General features: G+C 40.5%; 1 protein-coding gene and 1 pseudogene across 1 annotated transcript in view; one reads left to right on the top strand and one right to left on the bottom strand.

Annotated features, from left to right (window-relative positions):
* Window positions 1–25,707, bottom strand: part of HGFAC (HGF activator) — a 42,066-nt gene that overhangs the window by 5,450 nt on the left and 10,909 nt on the right. The window contains exons 5-11 of the mRNA XM_075499164.1: window positions 22,312–22,425; window positions 21,112–21,243; window positions 19,629–19,739; window positions 6,908–7,082; window positions 4,568–4,653; window positions 3,375–3,615; window positions 626–765 (exon numbers count right to left, since the gene is read on the bottom strand). Of these exons, the coding sequence (XP_075355279.1) occupies window positions 626–765; window positions 3,375–3,615; window positions 4,568–4,653; window positions 6,908–7,082; window positions 19,629–19,739; window positions 21,112–21,243; window positions 22,312–22,425 (999 nt within the window). The remainder of the gene's footprint in view (window positions 1–625; window positions 766–3,374; window positions 3,616–4,567; window positions 4,654–6,907; window positions 7,083–19,628; window positions 19,740–21,111; window positions 21,244–22,311; window positions 22,426–25,707) is intronic.
* LOC142408682 (cytochrome b-like) lies at window positions 11,410–14,200 on the top strand (annotated as a pseudogene).

The following is a 25,707-nucleotide window of genomic DNA, read 5'->3' as shown; positions in this document are numbered from 1 at the left end:
AATAGTCTCATAGACAAAGTGCTCCCACAGCTTGATACCCCAGGGTGACGTGCCACCTTCCACAAGAGCAGATCAGAAAATAAGGAGCTGCTGTTCCATTGTCATTCTGACTCATATTATAAGGTCAATCAAAAGGGCATTTAACTTTTGACTGATAAGACAGCTGATTTTTAAATCTATCTCAGTGTAAAAAATGATTCTTAGTAACATGGGTTTTTGGAGCAGATGGGGCTATTATATTCATCTAGTCAGATCCTCTATACAATACAGACAATAGAATTTTACCAAGTAATTCCTGCATCAAGCCCACAGTTTCTGCTTCAGTTGAAAAAATGCCTAATCCCACAAAGACTTGAAGTGATGATGAATCTGCCATACATCTAGGTAAATTGCTCCAAAGGCTAATTATCATAATTATTTAAAATTTGCAATTTATTTCTCATCTGAATTTGTCTAGCTTTCAGATGCTGTTATAACTCTGGTAGAACTGAGAACCCTCTGCGCTCGAAAGCTTCTCCTAATGCCTACGATTGTTCCACTATGAAGGCAGTTTTTGACGTATCAACCAAACTTGAAACTGAGTTGAGCAAACAGAAAATAAAACTGTAAGAACAAAAATACTCACCAATATCATGTTCAGTAGGGTTGAACACAGAATACTGAGGATGCAAAATATATTTTTCTATTTCAAATGTTTGTGTTACGTCAGTTGTTCTATTAAATATATGCTGGCCCAGAACTACTGTAATAGTGGATTTTAGTGGACTGTAATACAAAAGACAGAACAAGCAATTCTGTGATTAGCAGGTCAAACTAAACCTAATTTCCCATGGCTGTGTGTCCCATGAACTGTAATAACCTCAGCTCCCCACCATGTCCATTATTTACCCTCTCATAATGCCTTGACCTGTTTCCCAGGCATCCTACCTGCTGTGGGCCAGGAAGAAGATGACTAATGTTACAGCAAGTCCCAGGCTCTGTGAGTCCTGATTAGCCTAATTAAAGGCTGCTGCTCCTTGACAGAAGTAAAAGGCAAGCGCATGCACTGCTACCCAGCTGCTGTCTGGCTAACAAGCATCTTCAGGGGCTGCAAGCACTTCTTGTTCTAGAAACTTAACTGAGTCAACCTTGATCAGACTTTGCCAATGAGTACAAAAATTACTGAGGAAGAAATGAGGGACCAAAAGTTGAGTCAGTGGTGGGTATCTCATTTCTCTGGGAAAGCAGGCGCTTAAAATATTACAGGCGTGGGTCAAGATTTTAAAGGTGCTGGCAGACTGACAACTCAGGAACATCTGGGCAGCTTCCACCTAAGAGCTATCACCACTTCTGTTCTGAGTTTAGATTGATCTATGTTAAAGCTGTTGTCTAGAATCAAAAGCAACTTGGCGGAGGAAGGTCCCAACAGCACACTGATCTAATGGGAAAAACCACACTCAGAGGAGAATACAGGTTTTGTAATTCACACTATCTTTTTCAGCCATTTCTTGTTTACTTTAAAAAGACCACAGTCCTCTCATATCCAGTGTCCGGGACAGACAACTAATAAGAACCAGTACAACAGTTGGGAAGAAAGGAACATTTAGGAATAATCAGGAAGCATTTGGAAAGACAGTAAATTCTCTAGTTTTGAAAGCAACGGAATTCAAATTTCACTCTTGCTTTAAAACCAATTCAATCTGCATGTGCATAAGTCTACAATGAATTTAGTTAGCAAGTGTCTTCAACATCAGAGCGCTCATATGTTTTGTTATCCAGTGCAGGAGCAGAAAATATCTGCTGTCACACATCATGCACAGATGCAGAGTGGCCAACAGCATCGCAGTTTCCCTAGTTGTGTTTCTGTGCATCAGTAGCACCCGTCAGATACAAAAGCACTGTGGAGTCTCCCCCAGTACTGAGCACGAAGCAGTGATCTACAGTAATGTACTTAGAGGAAAGAGATTCTGGCTAATTGCGGGGCAGAGAGCTGGCGGCTACCCTGCAACAATAACTAAGCTTATAATTCACAAAGGAAAGCGCAAAGTGTATTTTTTTGTAACTGGAAAACAAGAAGACGATAAAATATTCTTTGATCAATATGTAAGGGCAGGATTTTCTCAGTGCTCTTGCAATAGTAAACCAATCGCCTTGAAAATCAGATTTTGGGCCTGTGAAACAGAGTGGAAGTTCGCTTCCCAGGATACTATTTAGAATAGATTTTAAAGGCACTGAATGGTTCTACTATGACTTACAGGTGGTTCATTCAGGAAAAGAAATAAAACAGGAGGGGTTACAGAAAAAGAAAAAAAAAAAAAAAAACAAGTTAGCTGCACAGGTATCTATTGTCGCCTAGCGGAAAACAGTTGCAATTGTGGCTGAGAGGTACTAAACATATGGAAGAGTGCAAATTACAATGCAGCAATTATGGAAAATCTGTATGTACCGAACCACCAGCTGGAAGTGGGTGGAAATGTCCTGAATAGCTGCCAAAGTTAGTAGCTATTTCACAACATTTGAAAAACAAATGCATTGTGGCTTGAGCACCAAATGCTTCAGAGCAGCATTCGCAATGGTATTATTAGCTCTACAAGCTATCAGTGTATGTATTCTGGCACGAGGTTTTCTGTTTCTCTTGGCTTCTTTACTATGCAAAGGAACAATGGGTATGAAATGATGTAATATTTTTCCCATCAATGTGATCAAACCAGAATCAGAGAAAGTGTTCAGCATTTCTGGAAAAGAAAATATTTAGAATGAAGTAAGAGCATCCTATAGTCAATATTCTCTCCAGTGTCCCACAGCTGGAGGACAAAAAAACTCCAAAAAACCCAAAACACCTCTCAAGAAAAACAGCCTCAAAAATTGAACAGTTCAGTTCTTCCCTTTGGCTTTTTGTAAAGCTCAGCCCACTCTATTTGTGTCAACCAACAGTAATGTATTGTCTCTAATAAATCATTGCTTGGCAGTCTCAGCCTTTTTGAACAAAACACAGCAATGAGCATAGTCATCTCTGTTACACCTCAAAGCAGGCATAAACGTTCAAAAAGGTAACTCAGAAGAAGAGAAATACTTATATCCCCTTGCAGATTGCCTGCACATGCAAGCTCCCATTCTGTGTCCTACTCAGCCCTACCTTATTCCTGCAGTTGAGTCATTTAGCTTCTTCGAGACTCCTTAAGGAACAAGATAAGGGCTTGTGAGACTGCAGGATTCCAAGCTATTTGTTAGCCCATGAACTGCACCCAAATTGCCTGAAACTCCTTTTGAAACATTGGCCTTTTAAAATCTCATCTTCTTTCTCACTTGTTTCAGTTCAGGTTTGTTGTGAATCACAAGGAGACTGTGACTATGAGGAGAAGAGGACCTACTGTCAAACTAATGGGTGAGTTTACCTGTTAGCAAAGCAGTGTGCTGCTGACACAACCCAGCAAGTCTGAATAAGGCTTCCACCACAGAAACTCTCTCCAATATAGATAGCTGCCATCCAGGGATGAGATCCAGGCAGAGATGAAGATCCCCCAACAATCCTAGGTCTCACAAAACCTCTTTTTTTGTGTCTTCTCCCACATGGTCTTCTGGTAACTGCAGAACTATCTACATTGTCTGGAACGGGTGGCCTCCTTTCCCTGCTTGCTGAGATATAAAGGGATATGGCATCAGACTATAAATCCTGGTGATTTCTAAGGACTGGAACTTTTGTAAGAGTCTTTAAAAGAAAGGTTTGTTAAATTGTCATTAAACATTCACATACAACTGAATCTCATTCAGTTCCTTAGGAGACTTGCAAGACTGAAAGCTATGCCTGTTCCCAACACTGGCTACATGTGTACTAGTGTAAATTAAATGCATCTGTGAACATCCCCAGACACTGTTTCATTCACCAGTACAAATATAATCTTTACTACTGGATGAAGCACAACAGAATGCATGATACATCACATCTTCATTTTCAGATTCTGGACTGAGCTTTGCCATTGCAATAGCAAGGACTAGGATGCTTGTGTTAATATCATCTATCAAATGCATTAGAACCATAAAAGGGAAATAAAGGGACCACTTTATAAACTGACTTTTCAGACTACAACTCTGTTCTAAAGGTCAGCTTCAACATTAACAACAGTTAAATATTAAGTTAGGGGAAGAGCAGAATCTTTAGTTTTCGGAATTAAATACTATGTCTCGTACATCTTCAGGATCCCATCCTCTGTTTGCTTACAGAGGCCCATTCACTTCTCTGGGCCCGTAATTCCCTGACTGATGACAATTTGTACCAAAGCATCAATCATTTTTGACGTCTTGCATGTTCTAGCAGAAAATTTGGTGATACTGGGATGATTTTGACTGAAAGCAGTAGTGTGACACTACTGTTATACAGTGTTTCAGGACAAAAATCACAGATTGTATCACAACTCCAAAAATGCAAAAAGAAGCTTGTTGTTGTCATTTGATTTACTGCAAACAGTAAAATATTCAAACTCCTGGGAACAGTAGAACATTCAAAATTATACAGTGAAAGCTTGTTCTAGTATCAATAAATCTTTCTTCATTCATTCATAACATGGATTTTAAGAGAGCCTTTACGTACCACAAGATGGAATGTCACAGTACTCCCAAGACAAACTGTTGTCCTTCATGATGTAACACCATGGCTTATCATCATCATCTGGATTTCTAATTAATTCAGGGGGAGAGTGAATTACAAGCATTAACCACATTGTTGTTCCAAGCTTCCCGGAGGTTTTCTGCTTTTTCCTCTGCACCATGCAGAGGACTGACAGGACTCTCAGGTTTCGAGCCGTCTGACAAAGCGCTGAAGCACCTGCTAACACCTAAATGGGTGAGCACCCTTTCACTAGCGTTCTTCGTGCTTAAAGCTATCCAAGTCTAAGGTTCTCTAGGTTCTGAAACACAGACACATGACTAAACACCTGTAAAATTTGCCTACAAGTATTTGGATGCATGAGCATGTTCACATGGTTTAAATACAGCCCACACTGAAGTGCTTTAACAGATATCAGCTCAGCTATTTTCAGGACTAAATCCCATGGGAGAGATTCCTTTTTTAGATTATTTTTTTAAGCAAGGAAATTCCAACACACGTAGATTCATAGAAAATCCATAACAAGAATAGCTAGCAAAAATGAATGTGAGAAGCTCAGGTTTACATTCCCTGGAGAGTCTGAGGAAATGAAAGACTACCTCAAGAAAAATTTCCCTCAAAAGGGGAAAAAAAAGAATATCAGAAACAGTTTAGTCCTTTGTTACCTTGGTCTTAAAGAGGTTTTGGTTTGATCCTGTTAGGGTTTCTCCACGGTACAGCCTAATTGTCTTTACTGATGCCATATAAGTAACCAGAAATTTGCCCAGTTTACTCCTCCAAGAATACAGGGAAACTTTGAAGACCCAGAAAGATCTTCATTAGGCCAAGAAAAATAGACAAGGTAATTCAGGGCTCCAGATAAACAGTAATTCTAATTTCAGATGGATTTATCAGAAGCACTATCTATTATTGTAAGGTTCTTCAATATTTTTTTCTTTTTAATCTGACTGTTCTTCAGAAAAAGATTAAAGCACTTTCAAATTCTCAGAACTGAAGAAGCAACACAGGTTGAGTCATCTTCCACCAACAATGTTTCTAAATTAGACTATTTGAAGAAGAAGATATCTGCAGGATTATAGAGTGCAGCAGAGATATCCCCAGAAATTGTAACAAGCTGACAAAAAAGTGAAAAGCTTTTTTCTCAGCTGTACAGAACATGAACACATCAGCTCCTACACCATTTTATTCTTTGCATTTCAAATCTGCAAGTAAATATTGTGCTTAAATGATGCAAATGGAAGGGATCAAGTTTTATCAAAGCATAAAATATGTGCCCGATAAATTGCCATGCTGGGACACCATAAATCTCATACTTAAGTGCTTGAATCAGAACCAAACCTTGGAAAGCAAGCTGAGCTGGGTTAAGGGAGCGTGTAGGAGCTGTTTATTAGTTTGTGTTAGAGAAGAAGAGCTACTTTCAGCATGCATGCATGCATGCATGCTTTTTATCACCAAACAAATTAGGAAGTGCAGTACATTCTGATCTTCCTGAAATACTGGTCTAACTTCCATGCAAAAAAAAAAAAAACCCCAAACCCAAAACCCAAAACCTAGACCAGTAATTTATGGAGAAGCATCTAAAGTTTGCCGTTTCTAGCATTTGCTCATCTCCAGGATTCTCTCTAAAGGGAAACATTTCCTTTGTTTGTGGATATCCATTGAGCTCATGAAGACCTCAGAGACGGGGAACATGAAGTGCCTGAGAAGAAAGCACAAACCTATATACCACAAGCTATTTTCATTATAGCTGAACAGAAAACTTTAGCAGAAATGTAGTTTATTGTATTGTGGTTCAATCAAAATTGAAACACCGTGAAATCTTATTTTGCAATAATTTTACTTTGAAAGAAATCCAGGAAAGAAATTTGACGTTCCATGTCAACATTATTGAAGTATATTGCTTGGATTTTTCATTTTCAAATAACTTTTCACTTTTGAAAATATTTTCCTTTGTGTTATGTATTTCACAATTTAAGAATTAGAAATCAAAAGTTAACTATTTTGATTTAGCTAATGCATTTTTTCTCCTTTTGGATAGTCGTTTATGGAGTCACTATGGTCTCACTTGGGAAAAAAAAAAAGTTACCTGGAATTTCCAACATTATTTTGTGTCTAAGCTTCACTTGGCAGACCGAGCTATTGATCTAGCCTGTCTACCAGATCTTGCCTTCTGTACACTTACATTGCTCGTGTCAGGCTGTTAAAGTCAGCCTAGCTTTTCCAAGACAGGGATAACACCTGCTTTGAGAATCCTAGCCCTTCTCCCTTCCACAATACATCCATCTCTTGATTTACAAACACAGGGCAAACGAGAACTTTTCTCACCTGCAGTAAGAGAACGGCCCCAAGCCAAGCTGTACTGCTTTCTCCACACTGTCAACATGAAGCTCTTGGTAAAGCAAGTCTGAGTCCCAAGGCAAGCAGCTGTGTCCAGAAATGGTCGTCTTTGCCGTACCTCTGTACTCCGTGCCATTGCCAACGTAGCACCGATGGCTAGGAACTGGCAAAGCATAAGACATTGGTCAGGAATCGATGCTAATTACATGCGAAATACTTACTTCACAGCTGAGGTCCCAAATGAGAGCCAGTGGGCCCAATTCTGTATGGTGCCTTTTACCTTTCACAGGAATCGAACGTATCAAATGAGGATTTTTTTTAATAAAAGAACCCAAGCAGTTAAAAATTCTGTTTAAAATTAGTAGTGAGTTAGCCTCACTTTACACATGCACAAATAGCTATTCAACAGGCAGTACGGCAGAAAATTAGACCTAAAATTTGTACCACGTATGGAAGATTTTAGGCAGCAGTCTGCAGCAAAGTCAGCAATATGGCTGGGATTCCGCCTATCTAATTTTAGACACAACTGAGCTCCTCACTGGAGACTCCCTTTTTAGTCAATTAAGAGAAACAGGCATTTCTAGTGCCAAACTGATCCAGCCTGTTGAGGTGACTTTTTTAAGATGAGATGGCTCTTGCTGTACACTCTTGACTGCATTGACTGAATCTCCCTTGACAATAAAGGGAGCTTAAGTCAACCATCTCAGAGATATCTGTGTTGTAAAGTAGCGAAAACAATCCTGCCCTGCCAGCAAGTTCTCAAAAGGCCTGATTTTGGAAAATACCTCTTTTTATGGCCTCATACATACCTATACATATACACTATACCCATGTATATTAGATATACGTAGCTACATATTGCAAATATATCAATTTTGCAAAAATTTAACTAGTAGGTTGAATTTTCTTATTCAAAACCCATTTCTTTGTCACCTGCACTTGGGTTATTTCTTCAGATAGGTCTGACATACATATTCTATGACCTGTATACTCAGCTGCCAAGATCTATCAACAGCGCATACCAGCATTATGGCTGAAAAACATATGGGGATGCATTTGTATACAAATAGCTACACTGAGCAGAAAGTCTACACCTCAAAACACAGCTCAGAGTATCCCAAAGGAAACACAAAACCATCTAATGTACAAAGAGGATTAATTGTGACCAAGCCTCAGCGGGTTTCTTACCCCAGCCATGTCAGCGTGACTTACCCTTGACATCTGCAAGACTACTGGAATCTTCTTCTAAACTTATAAACATACTTACATATATAACATCATTATATTCCTTTACCATTGAAGAACACACTGTGAGGATGATCTATCACACCACACAGTGTGGACAGCTATTGCCAAAGATCTGTTTATTTTGACAGAATAAGGTGACACATGAACTGGGGAATATAACCAGCACTGAAATAGTGAATCGCAGCGATGAACTGCTGATGTCAATTATCCTTCCAAGTCATCAGTGTAGCAACAGACCTCAAAACCACACGCAAGCATATGGCATAACTCTGGGAGCTGGAGGTCCAGAAGTTTGGTGCAAGAACTTCAGTGTGAGTTAGCATACAAATACTTAGCAAAAATTCATTTTCTAACTTGGCCTGGCAGACACTTCTGAGATGGTGAGACAACATTTTCTCCCATCCATCCCCTGAGTCAAATTCCCTTTATTTCAATAACTATGAAGATAACATTAAATCAAACTCATATTGTAACAACCATAATCTAGGAGCTCACAGAAAATAATTTGTCTATCATTTGTGCTGCTAGCAATAGTAACCATTTCTTGGCAACCCTGCCATTTATTTTCTGGGCAAGTTGCAAGTTACGCTGCTTTGTTTGCCTGAAACAGTGTCATGAAAATACCACCATCAGGCTGTATGCTGAATTCTTTGATTTGTCCAGGGAAGTGCCAGGTGCTGTTTTTATTTGTACTGTATTTATTACATTGAGAAATGATTTAGACTACTTTTATGAGGATGAAACAAGAGATTCTGTTTCAGTGCAGAACCAGGGACATATTCTGCAATACCAATGGTTTGGACATCTTGCAGATGGTGTTTACAAGTTGTGCTCATCCTTGTCAGGCTTAAAATCCAATGCATCTCTGTTTTGTCAGGTCTGCCAGTCATTGCTAAAGCTGCCAGAAGATTATAACTGGAAGAATTTGGCCCCCTTCTAAATCATCCCTCACATTCTCCTCCTGTAACTAAGAAGTTTGGATTACATATTGCACTTGTTGAGAGGAACAGTAATATCCCTCAGACTGTTTTTTGTTTCTTTTTTGTTTTATAAGGAATGTTCTGGGCACAGGAGTGAAGTGGCTTAATCTCATATCTTGTGGAGAGGCATCTAGGTTAACAGAGTTGTTTCATTAGTAGCTTTCCATCGGTCTGTTCTCCACTCCAGCAAGCTTTATTTGACTGGCTTGCAGTAGCACTATGGTACCCATGTCACAGCTCATTAAAGGGCACTTCATTACGTATCTAAGGCCATTAAGAAGTATACACGAAACCTAATAGAATTTATCACCTATAATTCAAGACAAAGAGTTTTCAAAAAAATCTCTGAAACTATTGCAGTCATATTGATCTTTTGCTTCTAATACTCTTTTTCAAACAGTTGCAGCACTGAAAAATCTCTTTTTCCCTCTTTGTCAGAAACGGTGTGTAGGTGGTCTGCTTTCAGCAGTTCTTAATGGATTGCTCTGACTGGGAATGGTTCGTTCTCAATTCTTTGTAGCTTCTGCAACTTCTCATAACTCTGAAACATATTTATTTTCTTAAGTGGAAGAAAGTAATGGAGGGCATAATATATATATTTTTCTTGTTCATTCACTTCCCTGCGGTACTGCCAATCACTACGTTAAGAGTAGGAATGGCCTAAACTTTCAGGTGATGAAAGTTTTCATGCAAATGCAGATTCAAGTTACTCTGCAGACCTATGCCACTATCACCACTGTTTCTTTTCAGAAAAAAAAAAAAAAAAAAAACAAAAACAAAAAAAACCCCCATGAAAATTTAAAACTAGAAATAATTTCCTGTTATGATTTATTTTTAAAATCCAAGAGCTTTACATAGCTCACATAAAACATTCTAGTTGTGTTAGGATGGCATATTTTATCAGCATGTCACACCAATTCTTTGCCTTTCCATTTTTCAGTAGAAAGCAGTTTCAGGTCTTAAAATTAAAAGCAACCTGAAATAGCAGTTATCCAACCAGTTCTAATTGCTAACTTCCTGAAAACATTTCACAAGACTTTTTGTCACCAGATCTTGTTTCAGGTTCTGTAGTCACATACATGAACAGTTTTATGAGTTTCTTTTGGAAGTTTTTCTGTAGAAAACAATGTATCTTTTAGATTTTCTTTTCCCCAAAAAAAATCTCATCAGCAATTTTCCTCATGTTTTTGAGCTTTGACTATATTTTCCTTCCAGATATGCATAACCTGTTTCTTTCTGTTAATAAAAATATATTTTCCCCCCAGTGGTCCTAATCCTGGGACAGGATAGTTTTAAGTAACCCTTTCATTCAGTAATACTTTGGTTTATCCCTGACCAACCTATAATGCTTTTATGAAATACAATGTTAGATGAACTTCTATATCTGCTGATGGGAGGAAGGGAGAGGAGGGAAGAGGAGAAGGACAAAGGTTCCCTCTCTGGTTACAATTACCTTTACAAGAGGTCTTCTCCAGTGTCTTAATTATCAGTTATCTAGATGGAAGAGTTCTTTAGAAAACCATAAACTAAAGCAAAACCTTGGTGGAATCAGGAGAACATCCTCCATCCAGAGCTTTCCTGGAGCACATGTCCACTCCTGTTGCAGTGCCTCCGAAGGCTCCAGCAGCAAAGGCTGGAGTGCCTGCCCTACGTGCCCCACGCTGGTCAGAGCGAGCACTTCAGCACTCACCACATAGCAGCTGCCTTGCAAGACGGGGCATTCGTATCTCTCTGAAGCCTTTCTAATACGCCTGTCAATGTATATTTCCACCTGATCCTGTTTCATCTATTGACATTGAAGATGAATAATAATGAACAGTGACATTTTATGCCTCTGTATAAGCTTATTGCTTACACTGCCTCAGCACTGCAGGGTGTGTTGCTCTCCAAGGCATCCTTTACAAGGGTATAAGTCAAGTTTCCTTCCTACATGAGCTCAGACTCGTCGCATACCTGCAGAAGGGTCCATCTTTTCTTAATTCACCTAGAAGTTCCCTGATCTCCTTTCCTGGGTGGCCGTGAGATCCCCTCAGAGATGAAAGGTGTGAAAGTCTTTGATTTCAGGGAGTTGTGCTTCCCCTGCTGCAAGTGCAGCTAACCACTAGTCTGAGCTGGCAATAAATGTGTGACAGAAAGGAATCTCCAGTATTCATAGAGATTGCTCTTACAGGCATCTCACTGGGTCAGATAAAGCACTGAAAATCCTCCAGGTATTCTGAAACCAATAAGGCAAATATTCCTGTGCAAAATGAAACAAACACCATGCAGAGAGCTTCGAAGGACATCCACATTAACTTAGCACTGCTCCCAGAGGAAGATTTGGTTTGTCTTTCAGTGGCTCCCTGTGCTGCTGAAAATCTCTGTAAACATCTAGGAAGGTGGCCAGGTGGGCAGAGACTGCACTGAAGAAAGCAATTACCATCTTTTCCACGCTTTAATGATAAGAATGTGAAGTCTAATGCATAGGGGCAGGAGACTGCCTGGCAGCAGCCCCAGGACGGGAGTGCTCCTGGCTTGAAGCAACCTGCTTCACATTTTCATGCACTAATATCTGTCTGTGAAAGCGAGAATAGCAGCACCCACCGTAGCTTTCAGAGTTTGCAAATTAATGAACATAAACCACAACTGAAGTATAAGGGAAGCTATATAGCTATATTTCTATATAATTCAATCATACATTCATAGTAGTTATCCAGATTTCAATATTTCTTTTTGGGCTTATTATTTAATTCAACAGCAGATAATGCATGTCACTAATTTATAACAAATAATTGATTCAAATAGTTGTGCTGCTTTCTGGTTTGTTGAATAGCAATAAAACCGCTGGACTGACAGCACCTAACACTGAAATAAATCCCTGCTGAAACTGTAGCCTGATTATGAAATGCGCAAGCAATCTGTCTCAGCCAAAAACTAGGCGGAAATGTGGAAAAATTGGCATCCTTTTGTAGTGAATTAAATCTAATAGAAAATTACCATGTAAAACAAGGATGGATTTAAGGCTGGGAAAGCAAAGTGATTTATACAGCACAAAAGATCTCTTCAAGTTGCATCCTAACATAAGGATGGCACGCTCCATTCACTGAAACTAGACTTATTTTTTAATATATTTCTTATTCAAAGTATCTTTGTACCTTCATACTTGCAAATACTTAGGTCAACTGAGCTAAAATTGAAGAGATTTATGTTTGTTATAAATGCCAATGTACAAATCCACCTTCTGAGTAAGTTGAACTCTTTCACATAAAGGTTTAAATCCAGAAATCTATAAACTCTGCCAATAGTTTCTCATAGCTTAGAAAAGTAATATCCTAGATAAGAGGAAGGACTGGCTCTTTTTCCATTTAATTTTTTTATTGATTATCTTCAATTCTAGCACAATAATTATGATCTACAGAGTCCTAAATGCAATCAATAGGTAAGTATATAGAGCTAAAAGCAGCAACCTGTTTAGGAAATAGGTTGTCAATAGCTAGGGAAAAGAAATTCCAGGACCAACAAGCAAATCTCAGTGCTATATTACTTTGACGGGGAAACAACCTGTTGCATGGACTGCCTTACGGCATTTTCAAGAGTATCTGAGTACCTAATTCATACTGAAAGCTTTCATTCTTTTGAATACACCTGTAGGTCCTTATGTGTTAAGAGTATGACCTAAGATAAGCCTCTGGACGGGAAAAGAAACAGACTGTATAGCAATTAATGATGGTCAGTGGATGAGCAGTTGCTCTGCAGAGAGCCAGTAATGAGAGGGAGGTCTCCGGAGCACCTGAAGCACCCAGCGTGGGCTGGTGGGAGAAGGCAGGCAACAGGAGAGACAAACAATGCAATGCAGATTTCTGCAGTAATCCAAGGGGTGAGCTGAAAGCCCGTGAGCTGCTACCGCATCTTCCCTTCAACCACCTTCCTAACTGGCAATTATACAGCAAAACAGATTAAGAGATGTCAGTCCCTTTGCATTTCAAGAGATGTGCCCTCTATTAAACATAATTAACTGATAGCACTGTCATGTCTCAAATAAATCAAAAATAGGATTAAAAACACCTGTATGGCCCTGAACTAACCAGCACCCAATAACTAACACCACTGCCAAGTCAGGCACCCTATCGTAAGAGTAAGGACTAAGCTGCTGCTTCATATTAGCAGCTGCTAATATTAATCGTATTAGTTTATACTAGGATTACAACAAAGACTTATTGTCTAAAAAGGCACCACTGTAGGAACACAGAAGGCACCACAGAAACCTTAGTGCCCACAAACATCTGAAAAAAAGCTTTTTTTTGTAAAAATAAAGTCCTCTGGTGATCTCCAACCTACTCCTATCTCTGACTGGAGAAATTTTTGCCTATTCCTTGGTATTTGCCTTATCACTTAATCCTTATAGACTTAATCCTTGCTATATGATATACTGCTGACAGTATAGCTCATTAGCTTTCTCCTCTCTAGCCCACATTTGCCAAGATGTTAAGTGTAAAGGACTAATCCATAACCTCTATGCATATGGTTCTCCCTTCTTCATTTGCGTTTTTCTCTGTATCAGCCAAAATCTTTATTATAATTCCTAACTCTACAAAGAAACCTGGGAGATCAGAGTGCATCTCTATTATTGCTCACATCTATCACCCCCATAAACGACACCTTATAATTATTGTTTTGTGAAGCCATAGTTATCGCTAGTCTCCTGTCCACCATCCCCTGTATTGGCACTATCTTAGTGCAATGAATCCGAGGTGGGTTCTCAGTGGATAATGCCATGCTCACTCACTTCTTCATCTTCCAGTTCCTCCTACCATTTACCATTGCAGGTGATAGCCTACTAGACCTACTTTTTCTCCATGGAACTCCAGCATTATTTGAATTACTTTGAAATAATTCAAAATCTGATAAAAATCCAACCTGCCCTTACGATTTCTGCAGCAGTGCCCTAGGCTTTCTCTTCATTAACCTTGCCTTATTAACACCTGCCCGGCCCTCATGCAATCTCACAGGGGACCCATAAAACTTTAACCCTGCAAACCATGGAGTCACCTCTCCAAGCCATATCAAACCATAATGATGCTTTTTTATCTGCTATTCCATCCATTCTTCCACAACCAAGGAGTAACACTAACCTTATTCTTTTCCATCCTAGTTTTATTACTAATTCCAATGCTCCATACATGTAAACAACAAGCAGCGTCTCAGTCCCACTTACAAATCCTCTTCAGCTCTTAGTAGCAGACCTACTTATCCAAGCTCAGTGGGGGACTGACTGGTTGACTACTCACTTATCATTGTCAGGCAACTGACCTTGTTATTATACTTCACCCTATTTCTTTTTTTTCTCCTTGGGATCCTAGAAAATAAAAAATTAAACAATAATCCAAAAGCATTCTAGTAGATTATAGAATAACATTGGTAAACATAAACCAAAAAGTTAAGACTCATTATCTTCTTCTCACTGTCTTCTTCAGAAGAAAAGGTTTTAAAACTTTCCCTCCAGCCTCCAGGGCTGAATTTCCTTTACTGAAGTACCTTTTCTAACAGAAAACTGCAAACACCCTATTTCAGTAAAACAAGCACTAAAAAAGGTGGGTTTGCTGTCTTTTTTACTTCTTTTATTACCTCAAACTCCCCCAGTTTAACCCCCAAAGATGTGGCCAAGAGCTTTTTTTCCTGTATGTAATTATATATTCAGCTATGCTGTCATTTTCCTTTTCTAAAAATCTTCAACCTACTTCTGACATGCAACAACACATCTCCTTATATAACCATAAACCTTCCACAATTAGCATTCCAACTCATACTTTCTTTAAAGCTATGGTACCCCTCTAATTCCATTACCCATAGCCTAACTAGGAAAAAAACCCCACTAGAAAACATAAAGAGTTTTCAAAAATACCTTCAACAACTTCATGCTTCATCATGACCAAAATACGAGCAAAAACATCATTGCTACCTAAACCTTAATCCAAAGAAACTTCAAAATTTATAATCCCCTGTGCAGTCCTCCCAATACTCTTAAACCTACCGCCTACTGTAACCCACAACCACAGTGACACAAATCCAAACAGGCTTTCCATGTGCCTGCTTTCTACCTCTTCATTAATTTAATCACAAAAAGCACCAAAATCTGCCACAACTCATCCATCCCACTGATTGACTTCATCACATGGCTACCTTATTTTTACAAACAGTTCCACAAGAACAGACCCGAGCTGTTGCTGAGTCCTAATACAACAAACGGGCCAGAAATAAACCCCAGCTAGCCATCAAGAACATTGTACCACCCAATGATTAAGGTAATTCTACACCCTAAAAATCCAGTTAGAAGCTGACAAAGCATTGAAATATGTAGTGTTAAACCAGACCTCAGTTATCCACGTCTGAGTACCAGCTATTCCTCTGATCAACAGTAACCCAACAAAGCCACCTATATAGACTAATTGTTTCAGGAAAAGGCTTGGCAGATAATTAAACTAAATAAAGATACCCCACTAACATACCCTCCAATAAATCAAGAATAAACCTAAAAATACAAATGAAACCCCCAAATTTACTAACAACCCACACCCAAAAACAGTACCAAAGCAATGGTAAGGAGAAGGAAGTGGTTTTACCCAGGAAATGGGGCAAAATATATATTAGTTCGCACTTGCATGTCAACTAAGGCTGATCGTGTGAATACAATGGTGGGCTTTCAACCACAGAAACCTAAAGGCACCAATCCCTTAAAAAAAAATTCTACATCTCCCTCCTTCACCTTCCAACTCCCTTTAACACCTGCACAAACGCTTATTATAATGAATTATCTGTCCTCTGGCCAAATAGCTCTTCCTCTTTCTCTAGCTGTGTGTCCCTCTGTGTTCACCCAACATCTCTACCACGGCTCCTATCTGTTCAAAGAAACATAAAATGTCAAAGTAATTTTACAATTACATGTTTATAACTGTTCGTCATAAGTTATCACCTCCAATGAAGCTAAATATTTCTGAAGTTAAACATCTCCCAAAAAATTCCTTCTCCACTCCCTATACCAACTTGGGCCAGAGATAAAATATCACACTCGCATCCTTCTCAGGTTTCATTGCTTCCTCACATTTATCACTGCCAAAGTGGCTGGGTCTGGACCCTCTTTGTAACTTTCTCTGTAGAATAAGACAACTGTTGCTACTCATGGTTCCATAATTAATTCTGAATTTTCACTTAAAGCCTGGATTCAGAGCTCTCTCAGCAAGAACTCTGTCTCCAAAGTGAATACAGTTGCTCTCTTAATACAAAATCCTTATTTCTGAAAATAAGTGCATATTTAAGTGCAATTATTATGAATTAAACTTAATTAAAAATGGATCTTTGAAGAATTTTAAGCAGCATCTCTTTGGGGAGGGATTTGTTGGTGATGTATCTAATTTCCTTTGAAATTAAACTTCACTGAAATCTTATGCATATAAACTGTGTTAGAATATTTTTTAAAATAGTAGTTATTTCTTTGGTACTGAAGGTTTCTTCTTTAAGGGCTAGAAAATAATTTATTACCACAAAGAATAGAAATCTATATTAGAAACTGTCTTTTGTATATTGATCTCCTTTGTTATAGATATCTCCTATGTTACATTTGTCACCTCCCATAAAGTCAGCTCCTAATTTGCCAGTAACTGCATGGCCATTATGATAATGGCTTGGCAATATATATATACGTATATATAATGATTGTTTGCAAGAGAATTTTAAGAACAATGAAAAGATTATTTTTGACTACTGACAGGGACCCCGTAGTCCAAAAAAAGAAACAACTATTGGACAGAGATAAGCAGGTATCTGTAAAATCACAAAAGTTATGATTATTCTCTGTTACTCACTGTTGGGGGGGGGGGGGGAATGAAATTATCAGGCAGTAGGTTTTAAGCTAACAATAGAAATTACTGTTTCTCATCACATCTATTTAAATTCTGGAACTACTTGACACAACATGCTGTGAAAGGCAAAAACATAAAGGAGTTCTAAAGAGTTTAGACAAATTCACAGAAAACAGGTAAAGGTCTATTAAATCTGATGGTCCAGCCGTCTCCTGAGAAAATCCTCAAGTAGAAGTATTTCTCAGTAAGTTCCTGCTACATACATTACTCCTCAGTCATCCTCTACTTTGCTAATGCTCGACTCACGGCAGTACTTGGACTTGTGATCTGACCCAGGGTGGATTAACTTGCTTGATTAACATCTGTGAGTGTGACATCAAGATAAATTAGCTGGTTTTCCATTAGAAACATATGAAAATTGGTTATTCTTTGTAGAAGTCAAGGACAAAGGACATCATCAGAGACCTCAAACACCTCACAGCCCAAAGATGTTTTGGGGTACTTACTGTTTATTAATTGATTGTTTTCTTTTTTTAAAAAAAAAGAAGACATTTTTGCATTGCAACTTGGGTTTAAGGTTGCCTCTATAAATGAATAATTTAGAATAAAGTATATTTTGGAGACACTGTAACTTTCTCTGAATCAAGCATTATAACCATAAGCTATTCAGACGAAAGGGTAACCTCACAATTCAGTCCTCTTAGACATGGGAAACTATACAACACAGTAAAAAGGAAAACAAAGGAAAAAAACCAGCTGCGCTCACAGCATCAAACTGAAGTGTTGAAGAAAAACTTAAGCCAACATATATTTAAAAATCAGTTCTATGCGCTCTGAGCCCAGTGCTTTCACCAGAATGCCATTGCCCTCATGTGATGATACTACCAGGTCTATAGACCCCAGCACTAACTTATTTGCATCAATTTAGAATTACTAAATCCTGGCAAAGAGGTTTTTTTCATTTTTAAACTTGTTTGCAACGCCCTGACACATAAACACAATCCTTCAGTTCCCCTTTTGTGTGGGGGTGTTAGGCAGGCAAACGCAGATGGATTGTAAGCATCTAAAGCCGTTTATTTAGCAAACCAAATGTTTGCTTTATTATTTTCAAGTAATCAAAGAGCACCTGCTTATTTCTTGTTCTAAACTAGTCAGACAGAAACCAGTATTACAGCTATAACACTGTTGTCCTGATATTTATAATCCAGGCCGTGATGGGTGGATGTTTATGCACAGCGTTGCCGCTTTGGGCAGGGGAAGCTGATAACGCAGTAGGAATCTGAAAAGCAGTTTTATTTGAAGACAAGCAGCGCGCAGTCCTCCCCGGGATGCCAGGTGGCACATGCACTGTGCACATCCAGCCCCTTGCCCAAATCACCGCAGCAGCATTCGCAAAGCCTGGGACAAATCTCACTAGGGCAACTAAAGGACAAAAAACCAGAGCTACAATATTGCTCCTTAGGAGGGACTTAAAAAAGTTACAAGCCCATTTCGCACGATTCATCGGGTGCCTCGTGAGTGAAGGTTCAGGACCAGTCCACACGCCATTCAATTTGCCAATTCTCTCCTGCTCTTTGTTATTCCAGCTGTACGGCTGGTCTCCCAGATGGATTGTTTTTTCCAGCTTGAATAGCTGGCTACACCATTTGTTAACCATCAGAATAACAAAAAAGAACACCAGATACCAATTCCAGTGTTCATTACCATGTATTTTTACCACCAGCCATTCGGACAAGCTAGCCATAGCTGCCCGCCGTAGCTACCAGGAGTCTGGTCTTCAATTTTGATGAGCCCTGGGATCTATGTACTCAGAAAGATGTAGCCAGTGAGTTGATGGGATCACAGGCTGGTATGACTGAAAGTCTATTATAATTTATGCCTACAATCGGCTGTATTTGAAAAGTAGCCACTGATATAACTTGAGGATTTAGCATGCAGGTAAGCTTTACAAGCAGTTTTAACCCATGCAGTGAGAAATGTTAAATATTCTGGAGGAAAATTGTATCAAAAACTATGTAGCCTATAATAAGAAGCAACACAGAACTAACATGTAGGCACCAAAAGGCAGATTTCTCTGCCCTAACCCACCAGTGAAAGTAAGGATTTTTAGGTCAGCTGTACTGTGCTAAACATGCTATTAATTTAATGTACAAGGTAACCCAAACAAAGGGTGTGCATTTTATTTATATTGACTTCCCACAACAATCTAGTGCTACCAAATGCAGCCAGCTGCTAGATTTTGCCAGAGCATAAACCCTTACTTTATGAGGGGACAGGGTAAGATGCATGGATCTGTGGGGAAATGTTTGCACTAGAGTACAACTCGGTGACTGATCCTGCAAAATGGAAGCATGCGCTTAGTTTTATGGGCGTGAGTAATTGGATTAAAACTTCTGTGTTTAATTTTCCGTAGAGTTAAGTACATGAGCAAATATTTTTAGAATCAGGGTCTTGGTGAAGAAGAGTGTGTTATGTTTTACACTGAAGGAATACATTAAACACTTGTTTGTGAAGTTCTGTGTGACTCTTCAGTTATCACAAGAAACGTCTGCAAAGGCAGAATGCAACAGAGAGGCAAAAACCACCAGCTTCACACCCAGATGAAAACTCCAAATTCCCTGCCCGCCGGTAGGTTGTTATACTTACCAATATTGCAATACTTTCCTGCGTAATTTCCTTTGCAATCACATACTATTTTCCCACTGAAGGTAACCATTTTACATTCTCCACCATTCATGCAAGGATCATGAACACAACCTACAAGCAGAAAGCAAAGATCAAAGCAAAGGTACAAACGATTCAAGAGAATCAGTCCATTTTAACTTTAGTACACCTTCTCTGTGCATATACATTTTGGGGAAGTTTTTCCTTTTTTACTCATCTCAGACCTACACTTGATATAAATTGAAGAAAAGGAAACTCTGCTGATTTCTGCCTACTGAGGTTTGTCTCATTGTTTTTACTTTTATTGGATAATGTCAGCATAGATATTGAAAAATATTACCAATGAACAACAGGTAAAATGGGGGTGGTGATTATTATTACTAGTGGTGATGGTGGTGGCATTAGCATTTCTTTCTGTGTGGGGGGCTCTGCCAATTCCAAGTTTGCCCCTGAGCTGCATTAAAATTTATAACAGCGTATCTAGCAGGGAGCTCAGTTAAATATTTAGGATCTGTGACTGGGAAGTATTAAGTCCTATCAAATTTCCCAACTCCGCCATGAACTCCCAATGTCCTAGAAAACCACCAACTCTCTCCTTGCTTTAGTTTCCAATTGTGTAAGGTGGGAATAAAAGCATCTACCTATTTCAAAGGGCAGGGTAAAAGTCAGCCAGACTGGATAACAGAATAGCCATACCGGAGCACATATATAGGTGAGGCATACCGGTTCGTTTCCCACCATCTCTCCTTCCAAAAGGAGGTGCTGTGCTGGCTTCATCAGATAAGTGACAACCCGAAGCACATGCCCTGCAGCTAGCTGGCCAGCTGCGTCGGGCACTTGGGAGCCTCAAAACAAGGAGGAGGCTTCAAAACATAAGCATCACCCCAGCCAGGAATGGGTATGTCAGGCCAAAAATCATGGGGACGCCGGGGTCGACGCAGGGCAAATGGGATCCTGGAGGCAGGTAGAGTTTACATGCTGGCAACTCAAGAGCGGGATAGGCTTGGGAAAAAATCCCAGAGGTGAAACAGCAATATGAAGCAATTGCAGGTGTGCAAGGGAAGAGTAGAGGAGGGTGTGCCTCTCAGGCATGTTACAGTTTTGGAAGAGAGCTCAGAAGGTCAGAAATTTTACCACTTCTACTATATAATCTGTTGCATATTCTTACATGTTGCAGTTCAGGATTGCATCCCTGGTAACGAAAGCACTGAGCTGTGTCCCTAAAATTCAGCTTAATGCATACAATTGCTTCCTCAAATAAGGATGGGCACGTTGAAGTGATTTCCTGGGTCAGCGTTATTGCTCACACATGGAAAGGTAAGCTAAAATGTTCTCTTTTGGGGAGGGTACACGAGCTGTGAGAGCAGCATTACTGTGTATAACACTGCTCAGGCTTTGATATTCTTACTGTCCTTTATCCCCAATCCCTGCAGGCCAATAGCTGTAATACCAAATAGTGCCTTACTTTTGTGTTCGACACTCTCGCACTCGATCTGGCCGTTCACACACATGCACTGCTCCACAGCTCCTTGTCGGACTCTTGACCAGCTCATGCCCACATCAAAGAGCTCATAGAGACTGTTGTCAAAACATTTCTCTGAAACACAGTTTAAAAAACAACACAAGCTTTCTGAGGTTATTTCTTGCAAGGAACAGCACCACAATCTCCATCATTCCTTGCTCATCCCTTTTTTCCTGTTGAGCAGACACATGTTTGTTGGTGGTGCTTCTCAAGCAAGCCAGCCTCCATAGTGTGGAGGCACTAAGCCACTATGGCAGCAGCTCCAAGGACCTCGAGGCAGAGGTGGCTTTCTCCTAAAGCCCTATGAGCACGACAGCATCACCATGACTTAAGGCCTTCCAAAAGTTTGTTCAGCAAACACAAAAAATCAAATCCGTGTTATATACTTGTGTCTGTCCCACTTCACTGCATCATCCACAGACGGTGGGCTGTGCTAGAGACAGTGGAGCACCAGGACTGAACAAGGCTGCTTTGCTTGTGTCAGGAGAGAAGCCTAGGGCTGCAGGCAAAAGCCTTCATTAAACAACAGCAAGTGCAACTGAAAACCCTCAGTGTAAAAGCCTAATTCCTCACTTGATATGCAGTAAATTGGGAGTGGCACCACGATAAAACTGGAAAAATAACCCAAGCAATGCCTTTTGGCCTGACTTCCCTCCTTTGGAAATGACTACTTTGAAGGTGGGGTAGCTGCCCAGATGTAAAGCTGACATCACAGGAAACGTCGTAATAGTCCCATGTGTGCATATACATAAGGCATAAGGCGTCAGCTGAAATTTTGTTGTTTTTTCATGTCTCCCTGCCCTACCTACTGGATGATATTATTAGTCCTTTCCATCCATGTAAGGGATATTTAAATCTTAAAAACAGCAAAGGGAGGGGAAGATGCTCTGTGTTTCCCATAGCTTAATATCTCACTGGCTCAGAGCATGCTTGGATTTATAAGTGTATAATCAAGCTATTTTCAGCTGTCCTGTCAGTAATGGATTGTCTGTCATAACCATTTGGAAATCCGCCTACAGAAACATTCATGCTGCAGCGGTCTCTCCCATCACCACAGCACTACCTTTTCATCAAGCAAACATTAATGAGCCGTATTTACTGCTCGTATTTCATATTGTAACACTCATGGAAGAAGATACTTACTCATCTGACAGTCCTTGCCCGTGAATTCCTCGGGACAGGTACAGTGGTACATCCTGTGGCCATGAGAGTGGGAACAGGTCCCTCCGTTTTGGCAAGGGTTGTTTGCGCAGTGATCTAGACAGGCCACGTAAGAAGTTGTTGTTAACAGGTGCCAGATAAACCGTGCTTTGTTGTGTTAGGCGTCGACTTGGTTACTTGAACCATTTTGGTTCAATGCACGGCAGTTTCAGTAACACCTATTGATCGAAAACGATGTTTTCGAAGCCAATTTACATTGGTTTTGTTTCCAACTGTAGAGCAGCTATATTTATCCTGTTTTTAAAAACCGTATAGTAAATCACTGAGCTGAACCTTCTCCCCCAGAGTCACTTGGCCGAAGGTAGTAGGTCCAGGCATGCATGAAGTTGCCAGAGCTGCCACTGTGGTGAGGAAGAAGATGGGACAGATGCCCACAAGATGGAGCTGTGCCTTTACACTGGGGAGGGAAGGCTGCAGCTCAGCCTCTGCCCGGATTACTGCCCTGCATGCTTTGCATTTCTACATCAATGGCCGGGATTATGCCGCTTTCTTTCAAATTACACAAAAGACAACCCTCGACAGAAGAATTTGCTATGGATTTTTGGATTATGTCTAAAATTAATGGACAGCTGGAACAAAGGGAAAAATTTTAAAGCAAAACAAGGGCACATCCAAGTAAATCAGGCCAAGCAAGATTAAACTGGACCAGCCTCACGTATCTCTGTTTTTTAAGGAATTTTCTAAATCATGGGAAAATAGGGTGGGAGAGGAGAGGGTGTGCCAGGACAACCCTCTAACTCCGGCGATGGAAGCTTTACTTGGCAATGTGCAACGCAAAAGTTGTAGGAGTCTTGCTGGCCAGCTGACATTCCTGATTTCAGGCAGTGTCGAGGGGTGTATCTCCCCTGAAGTCAACCGACATCATGTTTTACACCCGCTGCAGAGCTGGCCCAACAGCTTGTCTGCATTCAAATCCTCCTTTTTAACGCTAGTCAAACTCTGCGAGGGCAGCAGTAGGGTTACTCAATCGAGGTGCTCCTTCAGCTAGAGTGTGGGGTCCTAAGCACGGGGTGCAACATACAGAAACGCAGGCACACACATACAGGGCTGAAGAGAAGCCCAAAAGGCACATCTTGAACTTTGCTACAGTGGTGTAAATGTGAAGGTTTCCCTGCACAGATCAAAATATTTACTTCAGAATAGAGTGATGTAATTGATATCAGATAGCAGGCCTGGGTGTATTCACTGGTAGTTTCACTCCAGGATAACATCAAGGGAAAGCAAGTAAAGGCAGTGATGTTCTGCCGTTTGATAGTTATGAAACTTTTAGTGGTGTAATGTTTCCTCAAAGGAAAATCCTGTATTTACTATTCCCATCACATCCAAACCATGACTTGATCTCCGGGCCATCTTCTGGTACAGCAGTGCTCAAGTCATTTTTTGTACCCTCGTTAAATCTGCAAAGAGCACTTCCAGTCCTCCATTTCTCTCCCAGTCGGAGTCCCTCACTGCACCGCGCCTGCCCTGCCAGCCTGACTTCCCCGGGGTATTCTGCATCCCTCCCCACCTTCCATGGAGGCCAGGAACAGCTTCTACTCGTAAGCATATGGACACATCAGAGTTCCCCGCAGGGAATCCTGCCCACCATTAACTAGCCATTAACTGGGGAGTGCCAAGTCCCTGCAAGCACAGCCAATGTCTAAAGCCACCCAGGACTATCTCCCCACCTTCACGGGAAAAACACTTCGTGCTTTTTAGCAATCACCTTGACTTCAGCTTCACCTCTCTGAGGCTCTGCTGAACGAGCAGTAGCCTTTGTCTCACCTTTCTAACCATATCTTCTGACAAAAACATTCTATTTCTGCCACCCACCTTTCCCAGAACTGGGACTGCTCTTCCCCAGAGCCCCTCCTGGGATGATGCCTCTTCCTCCTGCCTGCGCAGCCCACACCACTCTACTTCTTCTTTCCATATCAGTCCCAACATCTCTTAAAAAACCTCACTGTCTGGCACTTTTCTCCCAAGTCTGGGCCTCCCTGGGGTTTTGGCCATTTGTCCAAGATTTCCAGACATTCAGAGCAGTAGTCCTAACAGACTGCCCAAGATCTGGAAGTCCCACACATAGGAGCATTGCACTTTTATGCATATATATGTACATATATATGAACTACACAGTCACAGCCCAGTTGGCCCACGTGCATGAAGGCGTCACATTGGGCAGATACTACACACGGTCTCCAGAGAGATCTCCTGGGCAGGAAAGGAGGATCCCCTGGAAACCTGAAGGCAGCAGTAAAGCTCCAGTGATTTCAGGGAGGGTTTGAACAAGTGCCTTGGGTGTTGTTATGGCGAGCTCTGGCTCTGTGCAGTGCCGTACTAACAGCTCCCTCCAGCAGAGCTTTCCTACCTGAGCTTCACTTCATTCTGAAGCTAAACACTTTTTGGTCAAACATTCTCTTGAAGTTGGCAGATGTATTTTTCTGGATCAATGCCTCCAACACTTACTTAACGCTAATTTGTAAGCAGCTCCAATGGTTTCAAGCTGACTCCTCAGGTACACATGGTATTCTTGGTCTGGAGAGAGGTCATGCTTCAGCCTTTGCTTTCAAGCAGCTCCTTCCCCATCCCAGTTCACACACTCCTCACCAACCTCTCATGGCCAAAGGATACTCTCTCCCCCCAAAATTTCATTTTTCCTTGTTTTTCAAGTGTCTATAAAGTGGTTGAGATTCCCCTAAGGTTTTAATATTTTAGTGGATTTTTTTCACAACAAAATCATATATTGTCCACATTTTAAAGATCAGTATTATTCAGTTTGACTGCTTCTTCCTTCCTAGCTATCTTCCCCAGCAGGCAAACTTTCCTCCTGTTTGCTTGAAATTCACTTCAGCCATTATGCTGCTCCTTCCTTTCAACCTCACCATAAACCTTTTCTCTTTAAGCTATGGTTGGTGATCTGTTAGACCTTTTCCAAGTCCAAACACAGTGCTTGCTGCTAAAACAATAAGTAGTCTTATGTTTATAAGTAAATCAACAGCTAAAGACTTATTGTATTTAATTTTACAAAATTCTTAATGCTTTCAGAAGTAAAGTCTTTTCTTTGTAACAGCCAGCAGTGATCTCTTCCAGCTACCCCATCCTTTTTTCTGTTTCCTTTCCTCTCACATACATAGAACTCTTTTTTTCCTGGAGGAAAAACAGCAGCCGGGGCAAGCCCTCACTGGGGCTAGGGTATATCGACAGCGATATGCCTCAGCGAGGGGCGGGCAGACAGGGTGGCTTTCTTGTTGCAAACCACTCTATCCAATGCTGTGGTAGGTAACAAGGCAAAAATGAGCCAGAAAGCCCAAAAAGGCTTGCAGGCAGCCGGCTCGCTGC

The sequence above is a fragment of the Mycteria americana genome, chromosome 4, assembly GCF_035582795.1.
Source record: "Mycteria americana isolate JAX WOST 10 ecotype Jacksonville Zoo and Gardens chromosome 4, USCA_MyAme_1.0, whole genome shotgun sequence".
Lineage (NCBI taxonomy): Eukaryota > Metazoa > Chordata > Aves > Ciconiiformes > Ciconiidae > Mycteria > Mycteria americana.
This window is presented reverse-complemented; position numbering and strand designations above follow the sequence as displayed.